Source organism: Chanodichthys erythropterus, chromosome 17, assembly GCF_024489055.1.
Source record: "Chanodichthys erythropterus isolate Z2021 chromosome 17, ASM2448905v1, whole genome shotgun sequence".
Taxonomy (NCBI): Eukaryota; Metazoa; Chordata; class Actinopteri; order Cypriniformes; family Xenocyprididae; genus Chanodichthys; species Chanodichthys erythropterus.
Genome location: NC_090237.1, coordinates 8,731,403 through 8,754,501, shown reverse-complemented (window position 1 = coordinate 8,754,501; position 23,099 = coordinate 8,731,403). Strand labels below are relative to the sequence as shown.

The window sequence follows — 23,099 nt, the reverse complement described above, 5'->3', positions numbered from 1 at the left end:
AAATAAATGTTAATAAATGTTTCACAAAGAAGTCAAGAATATTCATATTATAAAATGCATAATTTGTATGTCTTGTTTAATAAGATATTTGCTTGAATCTGATGGGGTATATGGTTGGTTCATCACAAATGTTCTGCCAAATGTTTTGTTTATGAAGTCTTGAATGTGTTGTTTTGGTTTAGTCTTGGTTCACTTTACCCATGTTGCTCCAGCTGGTTTTCATTTGGTGATGAAATCATGGAATGGCTTGGGTAGCTCTTATGGCTGTTGTGTGACTTTCACATAGATGTTGTGGAAATTTCCCTGGCGAGTCTCATAAGAACCTCTCAAGAACAAATTGTTTTCTTTGCCGTTTGTGTTAACGAGGGTTAGGACAGCAAAGTATTAGTAGGCGATACCAAATCTAGTGGAATTTCATGATTGACGAAACCAATTTTGATACCACAGCACAAACGAATATGCTGTTGAACAGTCTTATATTTAAATGTTACATATTCACGTAAACATTAAAGGGGTAGTTCACCCAAAAATCATTTACTCTCCCTCATGTTGTTCCAAACTGGTATGAGATTCTTTCTTCTGTTGAACACAAAAGAAGATATTTTAAAGAATGTTGGTAACCAGACAGTTGACGGTAGCCATTGACTTCCATAGTAGGAATTTTTTGTTCCTCCTATGGAAGACAATGGATGCCGTCAACTGTTTGATTACCAACATTCTTTAAAATATTTTATTTTGTGTTCAACAGAAGAAAGAAACTCATACAGGTTTGGAACAACTAGAGGGTGAGTGGTTACAAAATTTAAATTTTTGAGTGAAGTGAAATATCCCTTTAATAAATTAAATTAAATTGAATTAATTTTCATTTCAGCAAATTCATTGCTCAAGGCTCTTTATTATTCAGGCAAACAGTCAATCATACACATTCTGACTAGAGATTCATGGTATTGGTACCATAATAGTTTTTGGGATATTTTGTTTATTGTATTTATCGATATTGAACTTTTTAATTGTGCGTTAATTTACTGTATTTTTACATTTAGAGCAAATTTGTCATCATCTAACTCTTAAAGGTAATATTTAAAAACACTAATAATACTGTTAAATCTTTACATTTCACAAATACTAATGCGTTTTTAGGCCAAAACATTTTTTTGTCACATACAGCAAACATCTTCTCACTATCCGCTAGCTGCCTGTCCCCTGAACACACTGTAAAGAAACGCGGTCTCTGTAGTCGCCACAAGCTCCGAAAACGGCAACAAAATCAAACTGGTGCAGTCTGGACCACGAACCATAATAAACACGCTCCAGCCAATAACCGACAAGAATGATTTTAAATGCGCGTTCATGACTGTTTGAGGAAGCACGGAGGGGAGGGGGAGGAGGGAGGGGAGGAGGAGGAGGAGGGAGGGTCTAGCTAGCCTCTGTTTTGTTTGACAACACTTCGAACGTCAACAGGAAGTTACTCCACCCAGGATCGCTTAGAGAACCTTTAATGAACAAATTATAAAATTATAATATTATCTCACTAATGCCTAAATTCACTTCTAGCATTTAAAAGGATTGATTTTAGTTTTTATTTTTGTATTTTGAATTATTGACTGTAATGTTGTTAGTGTTAACTAAAACTCTAAAAAAAAAAATTCATATACTTGAAATAAATAACGCTGAAATAAAATGAAATATAAAAATTAGATGAAAAACTTAACCTTAAGACACCGAAACAAAAACTAAAAATGGTACTTTGGCAGCTAACTAAAATAAGTTGAGGTACTAAAATGACTAAAAACAAATTAAAGGTATATAGGTATATTAAAAAAATGACAAGCATTTTAAATGATTAAATTAAAATGAAAACTGAAAATATAAAAATCTAATTAAAAATATTAATAATTACTATTTTATATATATAACAATAAGGTACTCGAGGCTGTGCTGTATCGTGAATAAATCACGGCTGAAGGGTGTTGTTAGGCACGACGTGAAACAGAGTGCTTGAAACCCCTTCAGCCATGACTTATTCACGATACAGCACTAGCCTCGAGTACCTAATTGCTTTTATAAAAAGGTTACCACACAATACAATTATTAAAGCCAGAAATATGTATCAATGCAACTTTCATGAAGTAAACTTTCACTAAAAGCCTTCCTTCTGCCAGAAAAAATAGTCCCTGACCGTGAACAGCAACAGAAGTTACATTATTACACCATTAGATGGCAGCAAATTATGAGTGTGTCAGTCAGTAGCTTAGACTTTTCATTGAAAGACTGAATTGTTGTGAACACGGAACAAAACGCAACTGACAAATGCTTTGACTAGCGCTGTCAGTCACGGGAAAACCCCTTAACTGTTAAAAGGACAAGATATTGCAGCGGACATTTAAACCTGACCTGAAGGAAAATGCTAAATCTGAATGCAGGAAATAAACTCGCTCAGTCAATCTCTTTCTCACAATATTCTTCTACATAATACAGTAAGCTTCAATGAATAAAATAAATTGAGAACAAACTGTTTACGTTGTTAAGAGTGGTTGATAAGGGTGTTGTGTAGTGATACACAGAACAGTTGGGTGAAGCGGTCATAAACGTGTTTTATCGTTAATAAAACACAGCTATTGTTTATACTGTGTGTGTGTATATATATATATATATATATATATATATATATATACTGTAAATAATACTAAAATACCTGGTTATTGGCCATAATAATTTTGGGGTCTCCATATTTATGCTGTTTTTCAATGGTCCAGCTTTTTTATTATTATTTTTATGCATCTAAAGACCCATTGCACTCCATCCAGCTGTTTTTGAACACTAATACATCTATTGTAAGCACCTCCTGAGGAACGTGTCAGATGAACCTCAAACCAATTAGTCAACTAGTTTTCCAGGCAACTGATTAAAAAAAATCGTGACTGATGCAGCACCACCATCAAAAACTAAATTTGCTGCATCAGTCAGGACGTTTATGACTGGCACCACAGTGTGAGCAACACACATTAGATCTGTGACCTCAATAAGATTCAATGAGGGTGTTTAGTACTTGTCTCCCTCCCCTTCTACATCTCAAGCTCCTTCTTTCTTCTCCTTATAAAGTCTCTTCTCTTTCTCTCTCATTGGCTTTTGGCCTGTTCTCGATCTCCGAATCTCGTCTCCTCCCTCTCTGCTGTTCTGTAGCTTTGGCAGCCTTTCAGCCATTAGATCAATCCTGAAAGTAGAGCAGAATCTCGGAAGCTCCCCCCTTTCCTCTTCCTGCAAAAGCATTGACTGATCTTGATCAAGAACCCACAAACATCCAGACCCTCCTGTTGGGAATGTACTGATGTTACTGTAATGTCTTGTTGCCTCATTAAAAATGCCATGTGGTTTATTCAGCTGCCCGTTCTGGCCTCACTACCCGGACGAGCGGCAGGTGCCAGTCCTGCGTATCCCATCTGACCCCTACGGGATCTGTCGAGCTCAGCAACAGGCGTGTGCCAGAGCTGAGTAAAGCCTCCGGAGACCTAGACGCCAGGGCTATTAAAAAACACACACTCATATACAATCATTTGTTCTTTTGAATATGCGGGTGTGTTATGGGTGTAGGCATGTGGGCTTCGGGCCAGCCGTGCGTAGTGGTACTTCCGCCGCTCCATGTCTGCCACCTGTTACCCGTAATGCTTCATGGCATGGTGTGCTTTCTGCCTCTGACGTGAAGCTATAAAAGCTAAAGTGGTTTTGTGGCGTGTGGTTCACATTGAAGAGCGCAGTACAACAGCTTTTCAAGGAGAAGATATGCCAAGCCTTGTGAAAAGATGGTAATGATAACAACAAAGTCTCCTACATTTTTTTTTTTAATATTTAAAAGTTGATATGTAAAAATTATATGAGAAAAAGAAAGCAAAAATTTTCCGCCACTAAATAAAAAAAATAAAAAAGGTAATTGCAAATTTTTATTTCACAATTCTGACTTTTTTTCTCAGAATTGCAAGATTTAAATTCGCAATTGCGAGTTATAATGTCAGAATTGCATGTTTTTCTCGCAATTGCGAGTTTTTATCATGCCATTCTGACTTTATAACTCATAATTCTGACTTTTTTCTCAGAATTGCGAGATATAATTAATTGCGAGTTTTAAGGTCAGAATTGCGAGTTTATATCTTGCAATTTTGACTTATAACTCGCAATTGTTTATTACTCACAATTCTGACTTTTTTCTCAGAATTTTTTATATCTCGCAGTTCTGACTTTATAACATTCAGTTGTGAGTTTATATCATGCAATTCTGACTATAACTCGCAATTCTGACTTTTTTCTCAGAATTGTGAGGTATAAACAATTGCGAGTTATAAAATCAGAACTGTGAGTTAATATCTCGCAATTCTGACTTTTTAACTCGCAATTTTGACTTTATGACTCACAATTTTGACTTTATATCACGCAATTCTGACTTCATACCTCGCAATTCTGACTTTGTAACTTGCAATTGTGAATTTATATTTTGCAATTCGGAGGAAAAAAAGTCAGAATTGTGAGAATTACCTTTTTTATTTTTTATTTCATGGCGGAAACAAGCTTCCATATAATGTCATTACAAAACGGTATGATTTGTTTTCTTTTGTGCAAAACAAATAAGATATTTTGCAAAACCTGTCTTTTTGGGGCATGTTTAAATAGGTATATTTAGCTGAATATGGGTTATTATTATTAACTAAAACTAAAACTATTAAAAAGTATTTAAATAAGTAAAATATACATTTTTGATGGAAAAACTTAAACAAAAATTGTTGCCTTCGAAACTAAAATGAGTAAGTGAATAAAAAAAATGTGCAAAAATTTAAATAAAACCTGAAAATCAAAAAAATGAAAGCTAAAATGTTCAAAATGTTAATATTTTTTTTCACATTTTACAGTCTTTTTTTTTTTTTTACAGTCTTTTTACAGTCCCATTGACCTTTTTGTAAAAGAGCAGCTAGGACATTTTTCAAAATATCTTTTTTTGTTTTTGTTTCACTGAATAATGAAATTCAAGAATTTTCATTATTTTTCAACCATTTGCTTGTCATACTAAGACATTTTGTTTGATGTCTTAGTATGTTTACTACTGTACATTCTCCTCTATGGAATTATTATGATGTGTAACGTGGAGCTTCAGATATTTGCATTCTTCAAAGCGGCCTGGCTTTGTGGTGTTGTGCATCAGAATGTGAAATTACCAATGCAAATCAAGGGTAGAATGAATGACCTAATTATGTTGCATAAATAGGGCTCTTGAGAGCAAAGCAATTGTTTTTTAAGACAGAGGTGATGAATACATTCTCTGCAATTTCTGTTTAATACAATATACTGTGGTTATTTTCATTCAGTTAAAAATACCAAGAAATATGAAATGAATGTTGGTGGCTTTTTTGTGAAATCCAAATCAGAGTGATTACATCCTGCCTGTCCAGCATGACTGGAAATACTGCCGTCTGTATAATATGTCAACATTCAGTGTGTCCTGACTTAACAGTTGGAAGATGAGGTGAAGTAAGGGCCAATTTGTTCATGATATATTCTCCTACTAACGTGTCTTCTTTCTTGTCCTCAGCAACAGAGAGTTTGAGAGCGTGGAGATGAATAAGCTGCGTCAGAGCCTGCGCAGGAAGAAGCCCACCTACATGCCGGAGGCCAGCCGGCCGCACCAATGGCAAGCAGATGAAGAGGCTGTACGAAAGGGCAAATGCAACTTTCCTGTCCGGGTAAGTTGAGAAATCAGCTGTTTTTTTAATTCCTTGTTAATATTATTTAAATCAACATGAGCAGTGTTCGCTAAAATGTTGATTGCAGGGCTTCTAAATTCATCTAGAGTATTGTTAATAGACTTCTTGCTGTAATAATTTATAATAAGAACAATATGATCTACAAGTGCTGTCTCACAAGGCTTTCAGCATTCAAATTTACTTAAGACTAATATTGGTAAAAGGATATGACATTCTGATAAAAGATTACAAAGGCAAACATTGAAATATATGAGCACAGACGCTTTATATATAGAACCTTTTAGGGGTACCATTTAGAGTTGTGACTTTGGTACGTAGTAGGTACTGAAATTTTAAAAATGTGACACTTTGAGCGCTGTTGAACGGATTCTTAAACACCTCTGATTGGCCATTGTGTTCATCAAATATGTCTGTGATTGGTTACAATGATCAACGCACAGGTGAAAGTACACGGAAGTGTTCACGTGCATGTGTGCTCCGTGTGTGGGCACAGGAAACAGCCACACATTCAGAATTGAGTTCTCTTTTACACCATCTTGCCCTCAAATGGTTTAAAATCATTCGAATGTTTAAACTGACAGAACCTAAAACACATGCAAATGGTAAACTTTCATTGTATAATGGTCAAACTTTGCAATTTATCCGCGAATCATGTGTGTCCTTATATAAAACTTTTTTTGCATGAAGTGTTCTTTAGAATCGACCTCTAGGGTTCTATATTGAACCCCATTAAATCTTATTTTCTAACAGTGCACAATAAGACTAGGAATGTATACAAAGAAAGTAAACAGTGGCAGTTTAATTCAAACTAACTCAGGCTCAAGCCAACATAAATGTCTGTAGAGTGTAGTTTATGATGTTCCAGACTTGCTTATTTAAGCATTAACACTCATATAATTGCTTGAGACTTCAAATGGAAAAAAAAAAATGTCACAATAATGGACTGTTATTCAAAAGCAATGCTAGGGCAATAGGGCAAAAGAAAACAGGTATAATGGGAATTTCCAGATATAGATTGACTTTTGAAATGTTTGAAAGTCAGTAACACCCTCACAGTGTCTGGCTGACGGCCAAAGGCTTTAGAGCTTTGAGCAAAAGCAGACCGATCAAACCCCCACAAAATAATAACACCAAGCTGATGGCTGGAATAGGATGTTAAGGAGTAGAGTATTACAATATTGTTCACTACCATTCAAGTAAAATCTATTAAATGGGTAATTATGTGAATATTTAATGAATTAACGTGTTACAGTTCATTCATATTGTGAGATCTAACAGAACTAATCATGTCCCCTGACCTCAATATCAATATTAGCCACATTCTTGTATTAATATAAAGTAAACCAAATAAGTAAATCCATTTTTTAATCATTTCTGTATGGCTTTTCTCACTAAATACTGATAAATGCGTTTAATGTAATTAAGTAATCAGCATATTATGTCATTATTTTGGTTAAAAGCACTTGACAATCCTATTTTGAAATGAAAAGATGCTCTTTCAAGACTAAAGAAGGTTTGTATCATTAAGTAAAGTGGAGGATATATTGCAGTGGATCTTGCATAATTAAATTCAGCCTAATTTTACTCTCCAGCCTGAGGCATCAAGAATCTCTGCGAGACTGAGATGTAATCTTGTAATGGCCTCTGTCCTCGTGGCCACCATAATCACATAACCCTAGCTGGATGACTATTAATTGTGTCTGTGTGAGGACATTTGGACAAAATCTCACTTCAGAGTTTCCACAAATACATCCACTGCTGTGTTTTCAACGGGCTCCTCACTGAAATCTACTGTAGCTCTGTTTGGACAGGACTAGTTTCCCCTGAAGAGGTTGAGTAAATTTGTGTTTGTCTATTTTGATCACGTAACCTCAGCAAATAATGACAGTGTAGTGATTTTATTTTCACAACACATCATGTCATTCAGAGAACTAATGGTGTAGTGGAAGAAAAATAGAAAATGTGGATTTCATCATTCTCTCTCTCTCTCTCTCTCTCTCTCCCTTTTCCCTGTATTTTTTCTTTTTCTGCAGTACCTCGGTCTGGTGGAGGTAGAGGAGTCCAGAGGGATGCATGTGTGCGAAGAAGCAGTGAAAAAACTGAAAGTGGTGAGTACAGTAGTGCTTTTCATTCTCACACAATAAAACATACACTTGTTATAAAAAGCAATTTGGCAGCCAGAGAAGCTGGTTTAGCAAAAAATGTGATGTGTATATACAGTGCTCAGCGTAAATGAGAAAACACCCTTTGAAAAGTCACATTTTAAACAATATCTCAATGAACACGAAAACAATGTCCAAAATGTTGACAAGACTGAGTTTTATATAACATCTGTTTAACTTATAACATGAAAGTAAGGTTAATAATATAACTTGGAGAACAAAATTTTCAGTTTTACTCAAATTAGGATGATGCAAAAATGAATACACCCACTGAAAGTCCCTGAAGCAAAGCTAAATTTTAGACTACAAATGTCTAATTTAACAAGAATTCAATGACAGGCGAGTCTAATTATTCATAACACAGGAGTCCAGCAGACAGGTGACTATAAAAGGGTGTTAAAATCCCTTCCCATTTCATGCTGTCAGCAATGGCACCACATGGAAGAGAAATGTCACAAGACCTGAGACAGAAAATAATTTCTTTACACCAGAAAGGTGAAGGCTACAAGAAGATCAGCAAAGCTTTACTTATCAGTCAGAATACTGTAGCAAAAGTGGTACAACATTTTAAAAAGATGGAGCTGCAACCATCTCACAGAGACGTCCAGGTCGTCCACAGAAGTTAACACCTCGACAGGAGTGTCTTCTGATGAAAAGGGTTGAAGAAAATCAGCATGCAAGTTCAGTGCAGTTATCTAAAGAAGTAGAAAGCCAAACTGGGGTGACTGTTTCCCGTGCAGAGGAATGGCATGCATGGGTGCCGTCCACGAAAGAAGCTTCTCCTAAAGCCCAGGCACAAAAAAGCCTGTCTAGAGTTAGCCAGGGCCCATGCTGACAAATATGAAGACTACTTGAACTCTATACTTTGGAGTGATGAGACCAAGATAAATGTTTTTGGAACTGATGGCTTCAAAACTGTCGTCGCAAAGGTGAGGAATACAAAGAAAAATGCATGGTGTCTACAGTGAATCATGGTGGTGGCAGTGTCCTTATGTGGGGCTGCATGAGTGCTGCTGGTGCATTTCATTGATGGCATCATTAATTCATAGATGTACTGCTCTATACTGAAAGAGAAGATGCTACCATCACTCCGTGCCCTTGGTCATCATGCACTTTTCTGACATGACAATCATCCTAAACACACATCTAAGGCCACTGTTGGATTTCTGAAGAAGAACAGGGTGAACATGATTCAGTGGCTCCTAAACTGAACCCAATCGAACACCTATGGGAATTCTGAAGATACAAGTTGAGCATCACTCTCCATCCAGCATCCAATCTCTAAAAGATATCATTCTTGAAGAATAGAAAAAATATTGCAAAATGTCAGCAATTTGTTCATTCCATGCCTAGAAAACTTGGTGCTGTCAGTAAAAATCATGGAGGCCATGCAAAGTACATAGTTTTTGTGAGGGGTGTACTCATTTTTGCATCACCCTAATTTTAGTAAAACTGAAAAATGTGTAATCTAAGTTATATTATTAACCTGACTTTCATGTTATAAGTTAAACAGATGTTATATTAAACTTAGTCTTGTAAACGTTATGGAAATTATTTTTGTTCATTGAGATATTGTTTAAAATGTTACTTTTCAAACGGGGTGTACTCATTTACGCTGAGCACTATATACTGTATATATGAAAGAATTCATTTTTGGGTGAACTATCCCTTTAATTTTGACCCCTGGCACACCTATTCAGATCCATCTGTAAAACCCACACTGTTCCTCATTGTGTTCAAAAAAATCAATATTTATAGAGCGTAGCTGCTCTGTCATTGGCTATTGTCTTCAGTATTGCTGTTCTGTCAGTAGTCGTATCCTGACCCTTCAAATCTGAACTGTAATATATGTATTTATAATGTCTTTTTTTGTTTGTAAAACAGTTGTTTTTCATATTTAAGAAGACCTTTTTACCCACAAGTGCAGTTTGTATGACACTGACTGTGTGTGGCCTTGTCTCCAGGGTCCCTCCATCTGTTCATATACGCTTTCTCTTTCATCCCCATGTTGGTAGTTCCTGCTGTGTCTGTCTACACAGTCACTTCATTTATTTTCTCTTCTTCTCAAACCCCCAAAGCCTTCATCTAATTCTGCTCTGAGCTTGTGCTTGGTCCTTATTGTTCCAGCCAGTGTATAATGTTCTGCTGTCTTAGCAAATTTGGACAGTGACTTTTGGGCTGCTTGTAACATCAGCCGGATTCCCTCAGTTTTTTTTCCAGATTAAATTAATTCCACAGTGCCCTAACCTTCACTCTCTCAGACAGACATGCACTCACAACAGATTCAGTGAAAGATTTAAACCCTGTTCCAAAACCTAGAGAGCTGCCTTGCAGTCTTCTGAACCTGTCCTAAATGTGCACCTGATGTGTACTTTAAGGTTACGTGCGATGCTCCCTTGCTCCCTGAGTTTCCTGAGATCTCACCTTGGAATTATAAGGTTCTATCTGCATTCTAAGCAGTTTTGAGATATTGAGCTTCATTCCATATAGCAAAAATGATACAGGGAACAAGTCTCTGTCATTCATGAAAATAAATGTATTCTAAAAGTACAATATCAAAATTAAAGAAGCTTAAATTGTGTTTAAATTTGAATTTTGACAGTTGGAGTTTGAACAGTCTTGGCTAATTGGTCCCCTTGTGTGCTTTCGAAGTGCTGATTGGCTCACAAATAGAACCTTATAGAACGAAGTTAGGGTTAGACTTTGTAGATAGAACCTTTTTTTCTTCTAAATAATGAAGTCCCAAAATGTACACAACAACAAGAAAAAAAGAAAAAAAAAGAAAGAAAAAAAATCACATAATGTAAATAAGTTGTCACAGAATAAGAAAATGTGAATAACTCAAAAATAATTAAAAATGTCAGATAGAACCTTACAATTCCAAGATGATATATATATATATATATATATATAATATATATATATAATATATAATATATATATATATATATATATATATATATATATATATATATATATATATATATATATATATATATATATATATATATATATATATATATATATATACATACATACATACATACATATATGTGTGCTGGTATACTATTTTCACTCAGAAATTTCTAGTAAATTTCACAAATAATTACAAAGAAACAAGTAACACACTGAATAATATTTTGTCTCCAATCATCTTTTTTATATACACATTCTAAAAAACATTTTTTTTTTTTACAATGTAAAAAGTACTTTATACTCCACAAGTAGTAAGTACAGTACAGTAAAAGTAGAAATATTATTAAATATTATTACAGATTAAAATATCTGTTTTCTATTTTAATTTATTTAAAATTGTTATTTATTATTTGGATCATTCTGATATGCTGATTTGGTGCTGAAGAAACATTTCTTATTATTATCAATGTTGAAAATGGTTGAGCTACTTATTTTTGTGGAAAGTGTTAAACATTTTCTTACGGGATTCTTATAGAAAGTTCAAAAGAACAGTATTTATTTGACATGGTATTTATTTGACTTTTATTATTATTATTAATATTATCATATTATTATTAATATTACATTTTCCATTACTTAAATGTTTTTTTTTTGTGTCAAATTTGATGTCAAATCTGGCCTCATTCAGTCTTGTTCCTGGAACTCACTGCATTGCATCACAAGTCAGCATGTTATCGGGCAGCTACACTGTAGGTAAAATCGAGCTGACAAAAGCTAAAACTGTCATAGAAATATGTCATGGACACAAAGTCTTGTGCTAGAATGCTTGATGCAGAGCAAATCAAAGCCTCTGCAGTAGCGCTAATTTCCAATTGTGTCAAAAAGCTGATGTTGTTTCAATATTTCTTCTCAGAGTGGGAAAAAAACTGTCAAGGCTGTGCTTTGGGTGTCCGCTGATGGCCTGAGAGTAGTGGATGACAAAACCAAGGTATGTGTGTATAGACATTTTGTTGTGCACCCATGGAAAGCCATTAATCAAGGGTAAAAAGTCTTTGATGCCCCAATAAGCTCCCAAGCCATCAATTAGCCGAGTCCATCAGCAAGAGAATAGGTCTGTAGGAAACACAAAATATGCAGTAAGAGGAAGCTGGCCGACCTCCAAAAGACCCGTCACATGATCATGAGACATCACTTAGACTGTCTCAGACACAAGACGACTTTTGAGGCCAAGGGTTCCCGTGTCTCTCACGGTTGGGGTTTTCTTTTGAAAGTCAGAGGATTAATGTAACATCCTTCCCTCACACAAAACCCGGAAAGTTAACCAGAAAAGGTCAAAGGCCTCACATAATGAGTTTTCAGCTCACATAGTAGAAGGCGGAAGGCCACAAAGCTTTCTTTTTTGTTTCTCGTAAGGGCCTCAGACTCAAACGTCCATTCACTATGTCCTTCTGGTAATCCTGCCATATGCATATGAGTCAGCACTGCCACCTAATCCTTCCTGGTGCTGTCACACGCCACCTGTGTGTCCTGTCCCTCTTCTCCTCTCCCATGTTAAACTTCAGGGCTGTGTGAGTAATCGAATTTTAGTTTCATTATTTTTTTTAATTACTTTATGACGCCTTTCTTTTCCTTTACATCCCTTTTGCCCCTCCTTAAAAGATCAAACTTAATGTCCAAATCAGTCTATAATTGTGACTTTATTAGTCTATTAGAGGACGTGCTTGATATTAAAGAGTTATTAAAAGCATATCAAAGGCCCGTTCACACCAAGAATGATAACTATAGCGATAACACTAAAGATAATCGTTCTGAATTTAAGAGAATAGCAGTCCACAGCATTAATGGCACAGATATCGTTGTAATCACTTTCAAAATGATTTTCTCCAGCTGATGAATGATAAAACGATTGACAGCTAATCAGAATACAGTGGCAGACGACATAACTGAAGCACATGCTTATAATAAACAGAACTGTTGTGGATGCTAATACAGTTATCGATATTGTTATCTTCATAGTTGTCGTTCTTGGTGTGAACGGGCCTTAAGCTGAGAAAGAAAACTCAAACTCTTCCCCAGGTGAGTTTCTGTGTGTGCGCTTCGAGACGGAGCGAAACACGAACAAGCAAAGTATACCTTGGACTTCGGGTGTGTGCCTAAAAGGTCAGATTTGTGTCAGTATTGGATCCGTGTTTTGGTCTTAAAGTGACAGCAGCCTAACATACCTACTGCTGTCTGTCATTAATGCTAATCAAACAACAAAAGGCAGAGAAAATCACTCACTGCTCATGACTGAATAACCTTTGTAGCTTTAATAAGAATATTTAAGAATCACCTTTTTTATTGTACTTGTCCTGTTGTTTGTATTGATTTGTCTTTGGTATCTAAAATATCCTAACAACCCTATTTCCTACAAAAAATATATTTGATATATATAAGATTTTGGACATATCTCCAGCTCCTAATCATGTTAAATAACCATGATTAGAATATTGACCAAAATAGTCAGAATTAGCAGCCCTGCTTCACTTTCAGTGTTCATTATAGTGAAAGGGTTATTGATTACAAGACCAGACTTTCTTATTCCTGGCAACTGAGATGAGTCAGCATTCATGGACCTATAAAGTTCTTCCTGTCCACTGTAAACTCCCGTTATCCCCCACAGGACACATTCATCCATGACAAAACTTCCAGAGCTCTGACCGGGGCCCCTTCAGTCAGTAATTGGCTAACAATGAATGGGCCCCTCACCTCGACCCAGTCCTCCTCTGCTTCACTGACCCCTCACCTACCACTTCTACACTGTTCAACTCATGTATTATGCATTTAATGTGGCCCCCTAACAAGGAAACACTAGCCACTGTTACAGTGGGAGGTCCAGGCTACACAAAAAGCTTTAGTCATGTTAGAACAATCAAAAGGACAAAACCTGTACACTGTGGTTGGGTTATGGACAAATAAGATTAAATAAAAAGACAAATGTTTTAGATACATTAATTCAAATAATGTTTTTAAACTGAAATCACTTTATTACAGTCTCAGTACAGTTATGGCACTTTTGCAATATGCTCCACATACACAAAAAAAAATCTAAATTGACTTTGACAAGAGGTGTATTCAAATCATGGAAATTTTTTCGTAAATGTGTAAATTCTGAGTAATTTGCGCATAAAACGGACCTTCCCAAAAACTCCAGATTCACCAAAGCTTTGTAAAACTTTAGATTTTATAGTTAAAGGTACACTATGCAACTTTTGGCCCTCTAGCGGTTAAAAAACAAAACTGCATCTGTTTTGTGGAAGAACATTGTTTTGGTTGTGCTTTTTCTCTGTGTGAATATGGTTATCCTACTGTTCATAAAACATTCACTACTAGGCTAAGGATATATAACCAGTTTAGATGAAAGATTAGTTACCCATTAATAGACACGGTACTTCCTTGAAAATAAATTCCATCACAGTGCTACAACAACCACAATGAAATGACCCTTCACAATAGATAATGCTTTACAATGAACTACATATGACAATTTATAAATATATAAATATCTTACTCACTTGTTAAATAATAAAAACGCCATCTCAGTGTCACTTTTACATTTCAAATCCCTCAGTTCTTACTTTCTCCGAAAAACCAAGCCAATGTTGATTCTTGTTTTATTACGAACTCTGTTGTATTCTCTTTTTGCCAGCAGATGCTCCTCTGTTTTGGCATTTCTTTAAAACGGGTGATTGCCCGGAGATTGGAGATTTAGTGGCTCCATATCAACCTTTCTCGCTCGTTGTGACAACTAACCTATGCTACTCCCACATCATACAAGCTGGAGCAACTTTTCTCTATTGATAAATATATGACGAGACCTGCACGGACAAGTGACGTATGAACGCAATTTCTCGAAATAACCATCCCGACAGGTCTGAAATATAAACATTTATAATAGGCTTATCATAGTGAATCAGGGTAAGACAAAAACACGTTTTGGAAGAAGAATTTAGGCAGCTGAAAATGCCAAGCTCTTTTCTGAAAATGCCCAGCTTGAGAGCACTTTGAAGGTGCAGCGTTTTTTTCCAGCTGTTTTGGTTGCTATAGCCATGCTTCCACCGCAAGAACCTTCCCCAGGAACTAGTGATTCGACCGCAGAACCACGTTCTAAATGAAATTCCGGGTAAAAATTTCGCCCTCAGAAAGTCCCTGCTCACGAGGTAGTACTTTTTCAAAGTTCAGGAACTTTCGGAAGTGGGACTTGAGAGCTGAACATGCTGATTGGTTGACTTCATGCAGCATTTTATTTCAACCAGCATTTTTACAAGTCTGTTGCAATGCGTACAGTAAGAGTTGTTTGCTATTCGAATCAACAATAGAGTTTAAAAAGTACAACAGATGGAATATTAGCAATATTAACTCCTCCATTGTTGTTCAATCGTTGTACAAGTAGGATGTGATGGTTGGTCATTGTGGTATTTGTCCAACCCCACCTCCACTGTGATTGGACGGCTGAATAAAGAGTGAAGTCACAAGCACTGTGTTTTACCCAAAGTTGAACGTTCTTGGCGGCCAGAAAAATATGACAAGCATCCTTCCATACTCATCTTCCAAGAACTAGTAGTCCCCAGAGGTATATCAGAGCTCGAGTTGAAGCCACGTCCACAAGCTCCTCCACTGTGGACAGCAAGCCAAATACGTTTCACCTCAATAGTAAAAGATGACCTATATGGGCAAACAAACTAATGAATTAGCATTAGAGTGTAATCAAAATGCAGTCATCAGTTTGCCAAAAAGAACACAAAATGACTGAACATTTATGTCAGAATGGCCTTACGAATGATTTACACAAAATGTAGTTCTGCTCGTGTTTCATGAATAAAGCCCATTGTCTGTATAATTTTAATATGTGCAATAATAATTTGAAACCCAATACAATAATATATATTTTTTTATTAAATATTGATTGAATGGAACTGGGCATTGACACACAGCATTTTCAAAATGCTTTGTTTTTATTTGGATTTTACAACTTTTTATAGTGTTTTTTAAGATGCCACAAACAACAACCAATCTGTTCCTTTTTATTTTCTCTGTAGGACCTCATTGTTGACCAGACCATTGAGAAAGTGTCTTTCTGTGCACCTGACCGTAATTACGATAAGGCATTCTCCTACATTTGCCGTGATGGAACGACTCGCCGCTGGATGTGCCACTGCTTCATGGCCTTGAAGGACTCGGTGAGGAGAACCCAGCGGGGATTAATTCTTCAGCCTCTGTTCCCTGCAAAGTGGGATTAAGATAGGGATTATGGCAGTGTTATCTCAAGCGGAATAACCGCTTAGAGACTGTTATCTGCACTTGAGGCACAGAGAAAAACACATTAAGAATGGAATTTTGATTAGGATCCCAATACTATGTTAGACAAAAACAAACTTTTGTGACCACTTGATGTTTTTGTCCATCCCATAACAACAATAACAAAACTGGATATGTAAACACAGACTAACCTAGTTGTGCTACTCTGTAAAATATAGTTTTTCTTTCATTCAACAGTAAAAATATATAAACAACCTTTAAAACATGATACTCATAATTTATATTTTTGTAATATTTCTTTTCTTACCTCATTATGGGAAAAAATGCTAATGCAACATCATCCACAACATTAGGGTGAACGTTTGAGTCATGCGGTTGGATGTGCCTTTGCTGCCTGCCTTGAGCGGAAGCAACGCAGAGAGAAGGAGTGCGGGGTCACGGCTTCCTTTGATGCAAGCCGCACCTCGTTCGTGAGGGAAGGCTCATTCCGCATCTCCTCTGCTGGACAGCAAAATGACCGGGAGGATATCATGAAACAGCTGCAGGACAAAAAGAAAGGTCAGTCTCATTTCCGTTACTCTAAAACACCAAAGGCGTTCTTTAGTGACTCTGCCTCTCTGCAGAAGCATGTGGCATTTCTGCAATGCCACCTGGAAATGCTTCACCTCCAGAGGGAGCGGCTTCCCCAGGGGAGAGGGCAGAGCCAGGTGGGCCTCACGCCATCCCGCGCCGACACGCCCCTATCGAGCAGCTGGTGCGGCAGGGCTCTTTCCGAGGCTTCCCTCAACTTAGCCAGAAGAACTCACCTTTTAAACGGCAACTCTCCCTACGCTTGAATGATCTCCCATCAACCCTGCAGCGCAAAACGGACTTCCAGACCAAGAACCCAGGTCAGTTGTTTTTGTGTACTCAAGCTGTGTAAGTGTAAAGCAAGCATAATATTGACCCAGCCCTAACTTTATGTGCACTCTGAATCATCAACTAGAGGACTTTGGCATGTAAAATGCATCTCATTTTGAGCCTGCATACAAATATGTACAAAAGCACATATCTGAAAACTCTACTGCCATTGATTGTACTCATAAACTTATTTGAGCATGCATTCTAGGCCATAAACTGCTGCATTTACCTGTTATTTACATGAGGGACCCTTCCATTGATCCTTTTTCATGTAGAGCTCATTAAACAACATGTTTTGCACAGAATTATGCTGCTGTTTCTGATCTCTAGCTTAATCCCCTAGACTAAAATCTAAAAGGGGAATTATGGGTCATATTTTTAACAATGCCATGTCTGTGCAATTATACCTTATATCATAGATTCAGGTTATTGTAGCAAGCAAAATCCCATAAACTGCATGCATGGCCCACCAAAATGATCCACACAGGTGTGATTGAGCTTCCCTATTGGTTTGTGTCAGTTCCAGAGATGGATCTTTCGGTGACAGGAGAGGCAGACAGCATAAACGCTCTGTGCAGCCAAATCAACAGCTCTTTCACCAAACCCTCTGAGGACCTGTGTGCCAAAGCCACCGGCAACTGCTTGCCAGTTTGCAGCGCTCCACCTGCCATACCCCCTCCACCTGCTCCTCTGCAAGGTAAAACAGACTGCATAATCCAACACAAACATATAGATATATTGTGAACAGGGGTTTAGAAGACACTTGATATTCAGTAATATTATCGATCTGACTACACTGACACTATCAGTTTCACGAATAACGACACTATTGTCTTCTGTAAAGCTATTTATAGCTCAATTAAACTTCATATTTGATCATATTTGATGAACTTTCCACTGTTAATAAACTGAATTGAATCAACATTAAACTGACTCAAACTGAATAACGACAACACTGTCTTCTGTAGAGCTGCTTTTAGCTGATTTTTGAACTCATTTGATTAAGTTTACACAGTTATTGAACTGAACTGAATCAACACTGAACTGACTAAATAATAATACTGTTCTCTTTGTAGATCTGCTTTACAGCAGAATTTGCATTTGTCTCATATTTCTGTGCTTCCGTTATTTTCCTTTTAATTATTGTAAAGCTCCTTAACTTTCAGGTCCCTATCATACACTCGACGCAAGTGTTTTTTGCTAGTTTCAGCCTGTAACACAGTTCGTAAATGTGGGAAGAAGGAGGCGGGAACCGGCGAACGTTCAACGTAACTTTAATGTAAAATAAACAAAGAACAAAACGAAAGTAATGCCGGCAGACCCTCACGGACGTCTGCCGGCCACACAAACATAATAAAACATAAAATAATATCCAGGTCTGGTCCTCTCTCGTCCTCCGCGGTCGTCGCTCCTCCTTTTATGCTTCCGGAGCTCCTCCGTGAGAGACTCAAGGCCGGTGTGCCTCCCAGGTGATGCTTGTTATCACTTGCGTCACCGGCCTCGCGCCGTTCCCTCACGGCTCTCGCCCACCCTGGTCGCCACACAGCCTGATCATTTTCACGTCCTTTGCTACTTTGTTTAAATAGCAAATGCATTTGTGCCCATTTGTGCACCCATGGGCGTGCTGGTCTGAAAACGAGGTGTGTTTAGGTGCATTGTTGGCGTGTTGCTATTTTGAGGCAACTGAAATAGACGTCGCCATTGACCTCGCTTTAACCTTGCGTGTGAGCAGATCCGTTTCCTCACTAGAGAGGCGTTCTGTTTTTGCACTTGCAATTCTCCCATGTAAATAGCGAATCTGCCATGGCGCAAGCGCAGCTGGCTTTTAAAGGGAATGGGAGATGAGACTCTGATTGGTTTATTGCACGTTACACCCAAAACACACCCATTACTCATTAAGAGAATAGGGAAAACCCTTTTAGACTATGCACCATGCACACAGACCATTTTTTTCCGTCATTAAAGTAGCAAAAGTGGATTCGGACACACCCTAAGTGCACTTGCGTTGTGAGCTTTAGACCTTGCGCTTAGATTGTTAAAATAGGTGCGCTCTGTATTTCTTGCTTTTTCTCCCTATCACGTTAGTAATCATCATAAATTCGGTATCATTCAAAAGCTTAAATACTCAAAACTCATTCTGTGAAAATCATTTTGAAACTGTACATTGTGTTACCATGAAAACAGTAGTTTAATTCCTTTTAGCATGCTACACCCCCTAGTGGGTGGTCTCATGTTTAAAAGTATACTGCACTATTTAATGAACAAAAACAAAATCTCACAGGAACCTTAATTTTTGTGATATTAATGTCAAATTTGAAACACAACTAGGTTAGACTTACGGCTTTGATTTTATAACAGTTTTATAGTCCAAGTTATTTTGTAAAAGATACATTTTGTATAAATGCGACATGACAAAAGACAGTAGAACCCATTATAATCAGTGATGCTGTCTACACTGGATGCGGAGCAACACGATGCGACAAATACCCGACAGTAAACTGATGCCTCCTTCCATTTATGACATACTCCAAGCACTCGCGATACTTCTCATAGGAAGGACAAATAGATTTCCAGCTGTCGCTGGACGCGAGTCCAGTATAGACAGCTTCTATCTGTTGCGGTGCAACGGTCACGTCCTGTGTAGACACTGTGTCAGACATTCTAACGTCGATTCAACATGTTCATTTGGCAAAAACAGACGGCAACAGATTCCAAAAGGGGTAACGCACTGATTCAACAAAATCCGAAGAAGAGTCTGTTGCCGTCTGTCAGTGTGGTGTGAATTGGCCTCAACCTTGGATAGTACATTTTCACATCTATGCTCAAAAAGGGGGCTTACAGTTAACAAGTTAAAATAATCTGTATTGTATAAAATGCTATATAAATATAGATGACTTGATTTGAATAGGATAGGCATATTTTAACGTTCTTACCCCTCCTGTTGTTTCCCAGCTACAAGCTCATGGGTTCAAACAGAGCCTGCTGTCCAGTCTCCTCCTCCCGTGCCTCAGAGTGGCCACAAACGAACCCCATCTGAAGCAGAGCGCTGGCTGGAGGAGGTGGCTAAAGCGGTGAAAGCCCAGCAGCAGACTCCACCTACTCTACCGCCACCACCCACTCAGCAACCTCCACCCATGCCCACCATTCCCATCGCACCTGGTTCCCTCCCCAGCTCAATGCAGCCGTTCCCAATGGCCTTTGACGTCACTCCTGCACCTGTTGGCATGTTCGCCCAGCAGCCTCTTCAACCGGCTTTTGTACCTATGCAGCCATACATGCCCAATCTGGCCAACAGCATGACCTATCCCAATGCCAGTGTGCCAGTAGTGGGCATCACACCGTCGCAAATGGTTGCTAATGTATTCTGCACTGCAGCCAGTACAGGGGGTGGAGTGGCGATGGGAGTCGGGATGGGGCCTAAGACAGGTACGCTTGGCGGTGGCCAAAATTCATCTTTCCCCACCCTGCCCGGAGGTTTCCCAACCACCACATTTGCCTCTCCTCCAACCGTCAATGGCCACCCGCACAACTCCTTTCCATCAACGACCGCGACCACCAGTGTTACTCAAAACGGTAGTACCATAAAAAGTGGTACCAGTTGGCCAATGGAGGGTCTGAATCCGAATCCCACAAGCAGTTCCCAGGAAGCAGAGCATTTTGAGGCAAAGTGGGCTGCTCTGGAGTCCAAATCGCAACCGAAGGCGCAAAACCCTTTTTCGAATGACTTACAAAAGACTTTTGAGATTGAACTATAATTGTAAGGAGAGTCTGAAAGTCTGGAACTGTTTCATAACCCATTCCCCTTCCCCTTTTTTGGTCTCCTAAAGGGTTTTCTTATGCTCCCGGTCTGTTTAAGGGCATTGGTTGTTGTAAAAGATAATCCGGTTGCATTTTGTGTCATTTTGAGAGTCAGACTCAAGATTCGGAGAACGGAAAGACAGTCACAATGGTTCGGCACTTACAGGATGGCTTAAAAGAGAAACCTGCACATTACTTTCATCAGTAATGACCCTTGCTTGGAAAATGAATCATTTTACCTAAAGGAATTACTGAAATTAGGGGATGGTCAGAATCTATTTATTGTTTTTATTTGATTTATAATGGTTATTTTTAATCAGAATTTAATTATTCTTGGGTTTCCCTTATTTATTTTTATTGATCAGGGTCAAAATTTACAAGTGGAATAAATTGGCTACTTGAAAACTGACTCACCAAATGATGGATTTTAAAATAATTTGAGCTACAGTATCTTGTAGATCTATGAGTTTACTTTGTGATGTAAATAGCATGCTTTCAGTTTACTTTTATTTATTGCCCTTTCTGTGGCCGTTTAGTTTCATTATTTCAAATGAATCAGTCGTGAACCATTGAAGCATCCGCTCTGAACCAAGTGGTAACCAAAAGTTCCACCAACAGACACATTCCAACCCTGATTATACTATCGACTCCCATAATGCAATGAAAAACTAGACCCAAATGCCAGTGTAGTGACCTTGATCTTTGTTAATTAACCTTTTGTGCAACATCTAGAACATTTCTGGGGGTTATAGTTTTATTTTTATAATATGTTTAGCCAGACATTTTCAAATATGTGAATTTGGTCAACGATAACATTAACTTTCAATGGGTTCATGGGGCTTCTCAGTTATTAAGAATGTATTTCAAAAACTTTGTGACCATTCTAGGGCATTAAAATGACAAAATGGGTTAGAATGGGTGCTTCTGAAGAGCAACTGTATTAGAAAATATTTGAAAAAGGTTGAAGATGGAGGTTATAGTGTTCGTTTTTGCAAGCAATGGTACGACTACACAGACTCTTAAAGGGACAGAGTCATATGGTCCCGTTCATGCATGCTTAAAATATCCCATATTACAGTATGTTAAAACATTGAATATGCATATTAGTCTTGGCTTTCGTTTCTTATCACCACTGTTTCACTCTCGCTGGTCTAAGAAAGGGATAAATGGTCTTTAATTGCAGGTGAATAATGTCACGCACTCTACACAATAGATCCTCATGCAGTTATTCTGAAAACCAATCCTTCTCATTCGTGAGGTTCATATTAACCTTGTGCATTTAGGCACATTTATCATTTAAAGGGGTCATATGATGCTATTTTAAAAGTTCATTATTTTGTATATTGGGTGTAATGGAATAGGTTAACATGATTTCATGTTCAAAAAACACATTTTTCACATAAAACTGTCTTAAATAGTCCCTCCTTCCGAAAAGCCCAGAGAGATCTGATTGGCCAGCTGACCCAGTGCTTTGTGATTGGCCAAAAACCTCAAGCGTGTGTCGGAAAAGTAACGCCATATATACCATATATAGACATTCCCGGAAGTAATGTCTGGCCTTCAATAGAGGTCGATTCAATAAATCCTTTTGTGGGAGACTTTGTAAATTTGCAGATCTTACATGCACAAACCAATACATTCAAACTAAAAGCATCATATAACCCCTTTATTAATGCTCAGTGTTTGTATTTTTATTTTCATCAGAGCGTACGAATAAGATGTTGAATGATCTTTCTGGAGTGTGTTGAGCCTGCGAGGTTCAAAGCTAGATGATCAAAGTCAGACTGCACACTGTGCTCGGTGAGGTGAACTCCAGACGCTATTCCTGTGGAGACTTAATAGCAGTGGACATTCAAGGCAGGCACAATGTTTTTAACTCCTGTTTCAAAAAGCCCATTTGGACCGTAATGTGTTATAAATTGACCTCCCGGTTTTCTTATCAATTGTTTATTGCAGGGTCATGCAGGTCTATTGTGGCACAATGAATCTAAAAATAGTCCTTTTTCCAAAGACAATGCATTTGAAATTTGGCCAAGCGATATGTTGTATGGCGTTAAATGGATGAATTCATTATACTCAGTTGCCCTGGTCTTTTTGTCCACTCTCTCCCCTTGACAAAATCTAGGTTTTTCAAAACCAGGGAACTAAATTACCTCATAAAGTTGATTGTAAACTTTAGTGTAGTGATAACAAACCAGTGGAGTTTATTTTTATTCTTTATTTACAGAATTTTGTATTTAAACCTACATATTTCTATTGTAATTACATTGTATAAAAG

At 37.6% G+C, this 23,099-nt stretch overlaps 1 protein-coding gene across 4 annotated transcripts in view; it reads left to right on the top strand.

Moving 5' to 3' along the window:
- The window catches only part of numbl (NUMB like endocytic adaptor protein), a 63,041-nt gene extending 39,942 nt beyond the window's left edge, over window positions 1-23,099 (top strand). For 3 of the 4 annotated variants that reach the window (XM_067365686.1, XM_067365685.1, XM_067365683.1), the window contains 8 exons: window positions 5,576-5,726; window positions 7,781-7,855; window positions 11,739-11,813; window positions 15,904-16,044; window positions 16,477-16,681; window positions 16,747-17,013; window positions 17,544-17,720; window positions 19,976-23,099. In XM_067365686.1, coding sequence (XP_067221787.1) covers window positions 5,601-5,726; window positions 7,781-7,855; window positions 11,739-11,813; window positions 15,904-16,044; window positions 16,477-16,681; window positions 16,747-17,013; window positions 17,544-17,720; window positions 19,976-20,778 — 1,869 coding nt within the window. In that variant the 5' untranslated portion in view covers window positions 5,576-5,600 and the 3' untranslated portion in view covers window positions 20,779-23,099. Of the gene's footprint in view, window positions 1-3,730; window positions 3,804-5,575; window positions 5,727-7,780; window positions 7,856-11,738; window positions 11,814-15,903; window positions 16,045-16,476; window positions 16,682-16,746; window positions 17,014-17,543; window positions 17,721-19,975 lie in introns of those variants that run through there. The other variant, XM_067365684.1, reaches the window with a different exon arrangement.